This window comes from Salmo salar, chromosome ssa19, assembly GCF_905237065.1.
Source record: "Salmo salar chromosome ssa19, Ssal_v3.1, whole genome shotgun sequence".
NCBI classification, from domain to species: Eukaryota; Metazoa; Chordata; class Actinopteri; order Salmoniformes; family Salmonidae; genus Salmo; species Salmo salar.
The window spans coordinates 2240018-2250759 of record NC_059460.1 but is presented as its reverse complement, the minus strand read 5'-3'; the positions used below and the strand labels follow the sequence as shown (position 1 = coordinate 2250759).

The window sequence follows — 10742 nt, the reverse complement described above, 5'->3', positions numbered from 1 at the left end:
CCAACATCTAGTGGAAAGCCTTCCCAGAAGGGTGGAGGCTGTTACAGCAGCAAACGGGGGGACCAACTCCATATTAATGCCCATGATTTTGGAATGAGATGTTCGACGAACAGGTGTCCACGAACAGGTGTCCACATACACTACATGACCAAAAGTATCTACCTCTATCGATACAGTATCCCTGCACATTGTAAATATGATACTGGAACTAACCCTGTATATAGTATGCTTACTTACTTTATCGGGTTCTTCTCATTAGTCTTTTTTGTTGATATTGTGTGTTTTTGTTCTACCTTGTTATTTTTAGTATTACATTGATATTGATCACTGCATTGTTGGGGTTAGAGCTTGCAAGAAAGGCATTTCACTGTACTTGTGCATATGACCTTACAACTTGAAACTTCAGCCTGTTGACCACAGAACAATTACTGTGCGACTCCATGTTTACTTCAATATCATTGGTCATTCTATCAATATTTACGCATTTAAGGCATTTCCACCGCTATTTCTGGCATAATTCATTTTACAGACACAAAAAGATCTCACCACGTCAATCAAACAAATTGTCTGTTTCGACACTTCCTGTTTCCATCCCACCTATCGTGATTTTTTTAATGACTTTACTCGCTTAAAACTATGGATGAAAACATGGTTAGAGAGTCAGTTATATTATTAGCCTAACTAATACCTATCCAATCTTGGAATGAATAGTAGGTTCTCTTACATTAGTCTGCAAATGCAATGATATATGCATGCAATACTTTATCATAAAGGTATATGTTTGTTGCTTCCCTTAACATGAAACTCACGTGCAGCCTATGCTATGGGATAATGTTGACTGCCAAAAGGCCTGCTTGCTACTCTGTCAGAAGAACTCAGTAGCCTTCATTGGTGGTTGAGGGCCTAACGTTTGTATGGTCTTTGTAATGCCCCTTGCGTGCCCAGGTGCCCCAGTATTTGCTCTTTTAGGTTCTTAAACAGTTTCCATTGCAAGACGTAATGAATACACCCACGATAACCACTGCTCCAATAAGGGTTAACCCTTTTGGAGGGGATGTTAACATGCCTACTTACAGGCAAGGGGTGCTACACTATACCTCCATTCAGGAGAGCGTGCCCCCACACTTCACTATACCAAGTCCCTCACGTGTGCACGCCTCTCCGATGGCCCCAAGGCACCATCCCACCTCTGCCACCTGTGTAGCGATTATTGCGAACGGCTAGTGTAACGCCCCTTGCTGGTCTCCAACTCAGGTATCACAACTCGTAGGCAGACCATATAACCACTGAAATGATTGTCAATAAATGGTAGCAGTTGCCGCTATGACTACATTTCAGAAGAGGTGTGTATCTGACAGACATGCCTGGTAAGTAATGCAGGTCAAGTACAAGACTGTGGTGCAGAAGACTCCTCTAGATGGCAGTATAAGACTGTTTTACTGTTTCTTAATGTCTGAAATCAAATGGATATTTAATCAAACACTGCTACAGGCACAAAGAAACAAACACTGCAATTATTAAATGCTTAAGTCGCCTGATAAATCTTGACAAAAATTGCAACATATTCCAGACTTTTCAAATCGAGGGGTGTCTTGCTATTCCCGATTTGCTTCCGAGGGAGACGTGCAATGTTGTGGACAGGTGTAGTCCTCCTGATTGAGGAAGAGAAGTAGCTTTGACTGTACAAAAATAAAGAAAATACAAAATAAACACATTTATGATTCCTAGAGACTCCATATTGACATCCTCTTCATAGCTCTTGCTGTTCAGACCAGTCCCTCTGCAAAGTCCTGGTCTAGCGGGTTAAAGAGTGATTGTAGGGTTGTAGAACTCAGGGGCTCAGGAACAGGGGTTTGTGTGTGTCAGTGTGTGCGACAGGAGGCGGGGTGCAGCACAGTGGAAATTCTTACAAAGAACAAGCGACACACAGAATGATTCCTTCCTGAGACATCGGTGTGTGTTTGTGTACAGTGATGAATGTTTGAGCGAACTGCATGTGAGAAAATAAAAAAAACTAGCCTCAGTGGTCATGTTTGGCTTCTACGAAGAATCACAACAGGTTCGTATTCATATGTGCACACCAGGGGGTGGGGGGAATTAGTGTTTCTCACTGTACAAGTTCAGGTAGACTCTCCCTGAAATTGTAACTAAGTAACATGTTCGCTGCAAACAGAACACTTTTTGAACTCTACTGTTTTAGTCCATATTCTTTTGTTTGATGCCTAATGTACGATCCAGGTGCTGGCATATACAGTGCATTCGGAAAGTATTCAGACCCTTTCACATTGTTACGTTACTGCCTTATTCTGTAATTGGTTAAATACAAAATGTCCTCGTCAATCTACACACAATAGCCCATAATGACAAAGCGAAAACAGGTTTTTAAAACTTTTGTAAATGTACTAAAAACTGATACATTATTCAAATATTCATACCATTTGCTATGAGACTCAAAATTGAGCTCAGGTGCATCCTGTTTCCATTGATCATCCTTGAGATGTTTCTACAACTTGGAGTCCACCTGTGGTAAATTCAATTGATTGGACATGATTTTGAAAGGCACACACCTGTCTATATAAGGTCCCACAGTTGACAGTTCATGTCAGAGCAAAAACCAAGCCATGAAGTTGAAGGAATTGTCCGTAGAGCTCCGAGACAGGATTGTGTCGAGGCACAGATCTGGGGAAGGGTACCAAAAAATGTCTGCAGCATTGAAGGTCCCCCAAGAACACAGTGGCCTCCATCATTCTTAAATGGAAGAAGTTGAGGCACCAAGACTCGTCCTAGAGCTGGCCGCCTGACCAAACTGAGCAATCGGGGGAGAAGGGCCTTGGTCAGGGAGGTGACCAAGAAGCCGATGGTCACTTTGACAGAGCTCCAGAGTTCCTCTGTGGAGATGGGAGAACCAGAAGGACAAACATCTCTGCAGCACACCAGCAATCAGGCATTTATGGTAGAGTGGCCAGACGGAAGTCAGTCCTCAGTAAAAGGCACGACAGCCTGCTTGGAGTTTGCTGGAAGGCACCTAAAGGATTCTCACACCATGAGAAACAAGATTCTCTGGTCTGATGAAACCAATATTGAGCTCTTTGGCCTGAATGCCAAGCAACACGTCTGGAGGAAACCAGGCACCGCTCATCACCTGGCCAATACATCCCTACGATGAGGCACGGTGGTGGCAGCATCATGCTGTGGGGATGTTTTTCAGCGGCAGGGACTAGGAGACTAGTCAGGATCGAGGGAAAGATGAACGGAGCAAAGTACAGAGAGATCCTTGACAAAAACCTGCTCCAGCGCACTCAGGACCTCAGATTGGGGCGAAGGTTCACCTTCCAACAGGACAACAACCCTAAGCACACAGACAAGACAACGCAGGAGTGGCTTCGGGACAAGTCTCTGAATGTCCTTCAGTGGCCCAGCCAGAGCCTGGACTTGAACTTGATCGAACATCTCTGGAAAGACCTGAAAATAGCTGTGCAGCAACGCTCCCCATCCAACCTGACAGAGTTTGAGAGGATCTGCAGAGAAGAATGGGAGAAACTCCCCAAATACAGGTGTGCCAAGCTTGTAGACTCGAGGCTGTAATTGCTGCCAAAGCTGCTTCAACAAAGTACTGAGTTTTAAGGGTCTGAATACTTAAGTATATACACTTTTTTCTTTATCATTATGGGGTATTGTCTGTAGATTGATGAAGGAAAACATTTAATCCATTTTAGAATAAGGCTGTAAAGTAACAAAACGTGGAAAAAGTGAAAGGGTCTGAATACTTACTGGATGCACTATAGTTGCATAAGCATAGTCAGCAAGGGTAACTTTAGTCAACTTCTTTCACCATCAAGAGGGAACACTAGATTACTCTCCCAACCACATATCATTTTGGAGCTTCTTATACTAATCACTTCTTGGAAATGCAGTGTACTGTACTCCATCCTTCACATTGTAATCCATTTGTGCCTACTGCCTAGTCTCTGTTCCTTGCTGGACGAACCCAGCACCTGGGTCTCAACCCTCCAACTCCAAACCTTGCCTGGTTACCCATCCACATCGTTCCAACCAAATAACATTTCTTCTCCACAATGAGTCTGGATTTGCCTCCCCCCCCCCCCAAAGATGTCTAGACCGTGAACACATTGACTGTTTTGATTGGTCCCAGAAACAGATTGGTTGGGTCAGAGCCAGCCTACATGAAGACGTTATCAACTTGGATTAGTTAGATTTGTTAGAAACCCTCCAATCGCTTATGAATTTGTTTTGTACAACGCCCCTCATTTTGATGTCACACAAACAGCTTCTAGGATAGTAGTTTAAGACTCAATGTATGTAGTGATTGATAAAGCAGCAGACATAAATTCAGGGTGAGTAATTAGGCAATCCCCAAAACCCCCTTCTTTGTTCAGCTACAAATCATCATACAGCCTCAATATGAGTGCTATGGTTTTCTTTTCTTTTTTATTCATGGAACTCTGTTGTAATTTAAGGAGTAAGAATGAACTAAATTGTGGCTGCTGTATGTAAGAATCATAGTGATAAATATGGACCCGTCCCTCATTTAAGGGGACAAAAAACATGGATGAATTTCCTTCAGTAAAATGTGCTCAAAATGTTTTTTTTTTTTCTTGAAACAGAAACCTATAAACAAAACACAAAAGATATTCATTTTTTAGTTTTTAAAAATCAGGTTAAGGCTAAACTTTTCATAGTTTAAAGAAATGAATACAGCTTATATACATGAACTCAAAGGCAACTTAAAATAAAGAATCTTCATTAGTCTGATATCTTGAAGGACCTGTGACCATAACATACAACCAAGGTCATACAATCATTTTTTTTCCATTCTCATTGCGGCAACAAAAAAGAATGAGAGGAAAAACAAACCCAACCTGGAATAGTGTGTGATATTTAGCGGAACTCTTTTCTGTGCATGTCCGTGTGTGTCTGTAAATTGAAAAGGCAATTTCAACTTCTTGACTTTTGTTAATTAGAACATTGGTATGTGATAAAACAATGGAACATTTCTCTTTTGATACTCTAATGAGTATGAAACGATTAAAACAGTGGAGGAATATAACAGCCTTTAATCAACAAAAATTAAAACCTTCTCAAACCTGTTATTCCATCATGTACAAGTCAATTACTTTTCTATATATATTTATATATCTTTTGTATGAAATCTGTTTTTCCAAGTTGGAAAAGTAGAAAGACCCAGTCTTTTTGTGTGGTCTTCTTTGACAAGTCCATGCCTGCAGTCCTCCTCTGAGAAACGCAAAAAGTGTCTGGTGTTAGTCTCTCTGCTTGTCCTGTCCGTTTGTCTGTCCCCATTTCCTGCCAGCCTCTCTGAGTGGACCAGTGTTCACAACTCTGACTCCTCCTTCCTGTTCCTTCCCTCAGTCTTTCAGGTAGAGGTGGGAAGAGAGGGGTGTGGGGGAGGCAACGGACGGAGGAGATGTCAGCAGTGTTCCAGTATGGTCATTCAGAGAAATCCTGCCGCCACCTTTTCGCCATTTTCCAGACAGTGTCTTTGAGGGGGAGGAGCAGGAGAGGGTGTGTCACGCGGGGGGAGGAACACTTAAGAGCACGCCGGTCTCTGTGTCCAGCGAGGACCCCCCAAACCACAGGGAGATTGAAGTGAATGAGGAAAAAGGAGGGCTTGCTACGGCGACTGTGTGGTGGGGCTGGGGCTGCTTTGGGCGGAGCTGGGGGACAGGCTGGGGCTGCAGCTGCCTGGGGGGGCTCCGCTGGTCCGGGTGCCCGTGGCCCCGCTCTCCAGACCCTCAGAGTTCTCCAGCATCTCCTGGATGAGAGGGGGCATGGAGCCCGGGATCTCCATCTTCAGGGTGATGACACGCTCAGCACCTGAGGAAGGGTGGGGGGACAGAGGGGAAGAAGAAGGCATCGATTAGGTAGGAGGACCAATATATGGTGTTAGTCTGTTGTGGGCATTCAACCCCTTTATGAATTAGTCACATTTGACTTGGATCTACAATACATTTGCAATGACAAAATAGATCATGTAGACCTTTACAATCCTTTATGGACAGTTTAAACGTTCATGGACGTTGCAAAGTAAGTACCTTAATTGCTATACAAAGTAGACAATATAACATAATGCTAATTGACACAGAAGTATATGGCTGATCCACAGCTGTGTGTAGATCGATGTCTCGGACTGCCTCTCACCTTTGGCGCTAATGCTCCTCAGGTCGGTGATTTTCATCAGCATCTTGGGGAACATGTGCGGTTTGTGAGGCCTCCTCTTCCTCACGTAGATCTTCAGAGCCTCCAGTAGGGGCTCCTGTAGTACATCCACCTGGTCTGCCTGCTCCAGGTCCTGCCGATCTACACACAGCCAAACACAATACCGGGGTGTGTTCAGTCAGGTGGAATGTAATAAACAGAGCTCACACTAAGCTGTATTCTACAATGCGGTTCATCATATTTGCACTACATAACCAGATTAGCTACACCTCCTGAACTATCTCCAGGTAGGTCAATACTGAGAATTTCTAAGTACACATTGTAAAATGTTTACTATTAACCCTTAGCCTACAATTTCCACGGCCCTGTGGAAAATCGAATCATCTGCCGTATCTGCGGTGAAAGGTGGCAGAGATGGAGCTGTATCTGTCAGACCACGACAAAATCCCCAAAATCGCTATTCTCATGAAAATGTCTGTAGCGTCCGAACGGTTTGGCCAACATACTAATATGACCCCTCCGTGGAAAGCTGAGACTCACACATTAGGACACCCACAGCCTCACAAGACTGGTCTGCAGGTCCCCCGGGACCAGTTTAAAAACATGGAGATAATTTAGTGCCTAAAATAAGGGGATGAATACATGTCATAGTTTCCTGATCTTTCTTATCTCTCTCAGATATTGGACAGACACTTTAGAACAAACTTTCTTTAGATGTATTTTTTGGACTATCTATTGCTCCATGTAGTGAATTTGTTATTTAATGCGTTTGTATTGGATAATAGCAGTAATGCCAAATTCAATGTTTCATCAAATAATGATAATAATTCTATATTCTTTTGATACCTTAAGGGGTCTTAAAATTCATAATCAAATAGATAAATGATCCATGGTATGACCATCTTAACACAATTCCATATGTTAGCTTGGAACCCCCTCGGCTTAGACTCTAGAGGTTTAACCACTAAATGGTTCTCAAGGTACAGCACTAGTCTACATTCCTAGTTTTGGGCCTGTCCAATGTGTGAATGCTGGAATACGATAGTGTTAGTGGCCTATAATGAGAAGAGATGTGACCAGACCTATTTGTTTAAGACAGCGACACCTTCACAGCCAAATGAAGATGAGGCAAATTAACCCCTACCCTACCTGGACACAATGTCATTATCAGCTTCAATCACTGTGTATGGGTGCGTGTGTATATGCAGTAGCATTGGGTAAGTCCAAACAGCCACAGTACCTCCACACAGCAGACAGATGGCGCTAAGCAGTCCCGTCTCAGCATCATCCATCTCCAGAGGGAGGAGCTGGTTGGCGAAGGCAAACACCAGGTCGGTGAGTGGTCCGAAGCCGGCATTGTGCATCTGGGTACGGTTTAGTGTCAGGCCATCCGAGAACGTCATGGTGTCCTGCTCCGGCGTGTAGCGCGTGCAGATCCGCAGAATCTGAAGGAGCAGGGCGTAGGATTTGTTGAGTATGTCATGAATCGATAAGTAGCTGACACGTTAGCAATCCTATGAACAGATGTTATATAATAACAGTGGCCACCACTCACTAATCCTGGGCCTGAACAACTAGATGGTGTGCAGGTTTTTACACCACCCCAGCACTAATACATTAGTTTCAACTAATTAAGGTGATATGGTGTTTTAATGCTGGAACGAATGCCTGTACTCCCCCCTCAGATGGACCAGGACCAGTGTTGGTGAGCGACTCAAACCTGATCCTGAAGAGCGATCTCAGGTGTGCAGGGATTTGTTCCAGACCACCATTAGCAGAGCGAACCAAAGGCGGTCCTTACCAGTATGTCCAGACAGGCGGCCTTGAGCAGGGTGATCTGGTCAGCGATGGTGAGCGTGGTGAAGCCAGGAAGCTGCTTGGCAAACTCCACCGTCTTGATGATACACTTGGTGGACAGCTCGCTGAACTTGTCCCACAGGTCCACGTCCAGAGCCACACGCCGCTCCGAGCTGTTACTCTGACGAGAGAGAGGGAGACACTAGTTAGAGTTTGAGTGCTAACAGGTCTTTATTGGACGAAGTGTTACATTCAAGGCTCCACACAGACATGAACTACAAAACAAATCAAATACATGTACTCTGGATATGAGAATAAAAGGTAGCAGCACCAATAAGGTTCTGAAGCAATACTTAAACAACACTTTGAAGAATCATTCGGTAAACCTTTTACTGCAGTGGGCTAAATCAAGGTCACACAGTGTTTCTTTGTAGTCTTAAACAAAAGAATACAATGCCTTTGGAAAGTATACAGACCACTTAACTTTTTCCACTTTGTTACGTTACAGCCTTATTCTAAAATGGATTAAATTCAATCTACACACAATACCCCATAATGACAAAGCGAAAACACGTTTGTAGAAATACCTTATTTATTTAAGTATTCAGACCCTTTGCTATGAGACTCAAAATTGAGCTCAGGTGCATCCCGTTTCCATTAATCACGCTTGAGATTTTCTACAACTTGAGTGGAGTCAAGGCACACACCTGTCTATATAAGGTCCCACAGTTGAAAGTGAATGTCAGAGCAAAAACCAAGCCATGAGGTTGAAGGAATTGTCCGTAGAGCTCCCAGACAAGATTGTGTCGAGGCACAGATCTGGGGAAGGGTACCAAAAATGTCTGCAGCATTGAAGGTCCTGAAGAACACATCATTCTTAAATGGAAGAAGTTTGGAACCACCAAGACTATTCCTAGAGCTGGCCGCCTGGCCAAACTGAGCAATCGGGGGAGAAGGGCCTTGGTCAGGTAGGTGACCAAGAAGCCGATGGTCACTCTGACAGAGCTCCTCTGTGGAGATGGGAGAACCTTCCAGAAGGACAACCATCTCAGCAGCACTCCACAAAATCAGGCCTTTATGGCCAGACAGAAGCCACTCCTCAGTAAAAGGCACATGACAGCCCACTTGGAGTTTACCTTTTGCCTGAATGCAAAGTGTCACGTCTGGAGGAAACCTGGCACTATCCCTACGGTGAAGCACGGTGGTGGAAGCATCATGCTGTGGGGATGTTTTCAGCGGCAGGGACTGGGAGACTAGTCAGGATCGATGGAAAGATGAATGGAGCAAAGTACAAAGTACTTGATGAAAACCTGCTCCAGAGCACTCAGGACCTCAGACTGGGGTGAAGGTTCACCTTCCAACAGGACAACGACCCTAAGCACACAGACAAGACAATGCAGGAATGGCTTCGGGACAAGTCTCTGAGCGTCCTTGAGTGGCCCAGCCAGAGCCCGAACATGAACCGGATCGAGCATCTTTGGGGGGACCTGAAAATAGCTGCGCAGCAACGCTCCCCATCCAACCTGACAGAGCTTGAGAGGATCTGCAGAGAAGAATGGGAGAAACTCCACAAATACAGGTGTGCCAAGCTTGTAGCGTCATACCCAAGAAGACTCAAGGGTGTAATTGCTGCCAAAGGTGCTTGAACAGAATACTGAGTAAAGGGTCTGAAAACTTACAGTTGAAGTCGGAAGTTTACATACACCTTAGCCAAATACATTTAAACTCAGTTTTTCACAATTCCTGACATTTAATCCTAGTACAAATTCCCTGTCTTAGGTCAGTTAGGATCACCACTTTATTTTAAGAATGTGAAATGTCAGAATAATAGTAGAGAGACTAATATATTTCAACTTTTACCCTTTTTTTCTTTCATCACATTGCCAGGGGGTCAGAAGTTTACATACACTCAATTAGTATTTGGTAGCATTGCCTTTAAATTGTTTAACTTGGGTCAAACGTTTCAGGTATCCTTCCACAAGCTTCCCACAATAAGTTGGGTGCATTGTGGCCCATTCCTCCTGACAGAGCTGGTGTAACTGAGTTAGGTTTGTAGGCCTCCTTGCTCGCACATGCTTTTTCAGTTCTGCCAACAAATGTTCTATAGGATTGAGGTCAGGGCTTTGTGATGGCCACTCCAATACCTTGACTTTGTTGTCCTTAAGCCACAACTTTGGAAAAATGCTTGGGGTCATTGTCCATTTGGAAGACCCATTTGCAACCAAGCTTTAACTACCTGACTGATGTCTTGAGATGTTGCTTCAATATATCCACATCATTTTCCTACCTCATGATGCCATCTATTTTGTGAAGTGCAGTCTCTCCTGCAGCAAAGCACCCCCACAACATGATGCTGCCACCCCCGTGCTTCACGGTTGGAATGGTGGTCTTCGGCTGGCAAGCCTCCCCCTTTTTCCTCCAAACATAACGATGGTCATTATGGCCAAACAGTCCTATTTTTGTTTCATCAGACCAGAGGACATTTCTACAAAAAGTACGATCTTTGTCCCCATGTGCAGTTGCAAACCATAGTCTGGCTTTTTTATGGTGGTTTTGGAGCAGTGGCTTCTTCCTTTCTGAGCGGCCTTTCAGGTTATGTCGATATAGGACTTGTTTTACTGCGGATATAGATACTTTTGTACCCGTTTACTCCAGCATCTTCATAAGGTCCTTTGCTGTTGTTCTGGGATTGATTTGCATTTTTCGCACAAAAGTACGTTCATCTCTAGGAGACAGAACGCGTCTCCTTC

General features: G+C 44.0%; 1 protein-coding gene across 7 annotated transcripts in view; it reads right to left on the bottom strand.

The window, feature by feature from the left end:
• Positions 1-4664: 4664 nt before the first annotated feature.
• LOC106578316 (retinoic acid receptor alpha) overlaps positions 4665-10742 on the bottom strand; it is a 277294-nt gene continuing 271216 nt past the window's right edge. For all 7 annotated transcript variants that reach the window (XM_045701983.1, XM_045701982.1, XM_045701984.1 and 4 more), the window contains 4 exons: positions 7997-8173; positions 7436-7640; positions 6178-6336; positions 4665-5853 (listed from right to left, as the gene is read on the bottom strand). In XM_045701983.1, the coding sequence (XP_045557939.1) occupies positions 5651-5853; positions 6178-6336; positions 7436-7640; positions 7997-8173 (744 nt within the window). In that variant the 3' untranslated portion in view covers positions 4665-5650. The remainder of the gene's footprint in view (positions 5854-6177; positions 6337-7435; positions 7641-7996; positions 8174-10742) is intronic.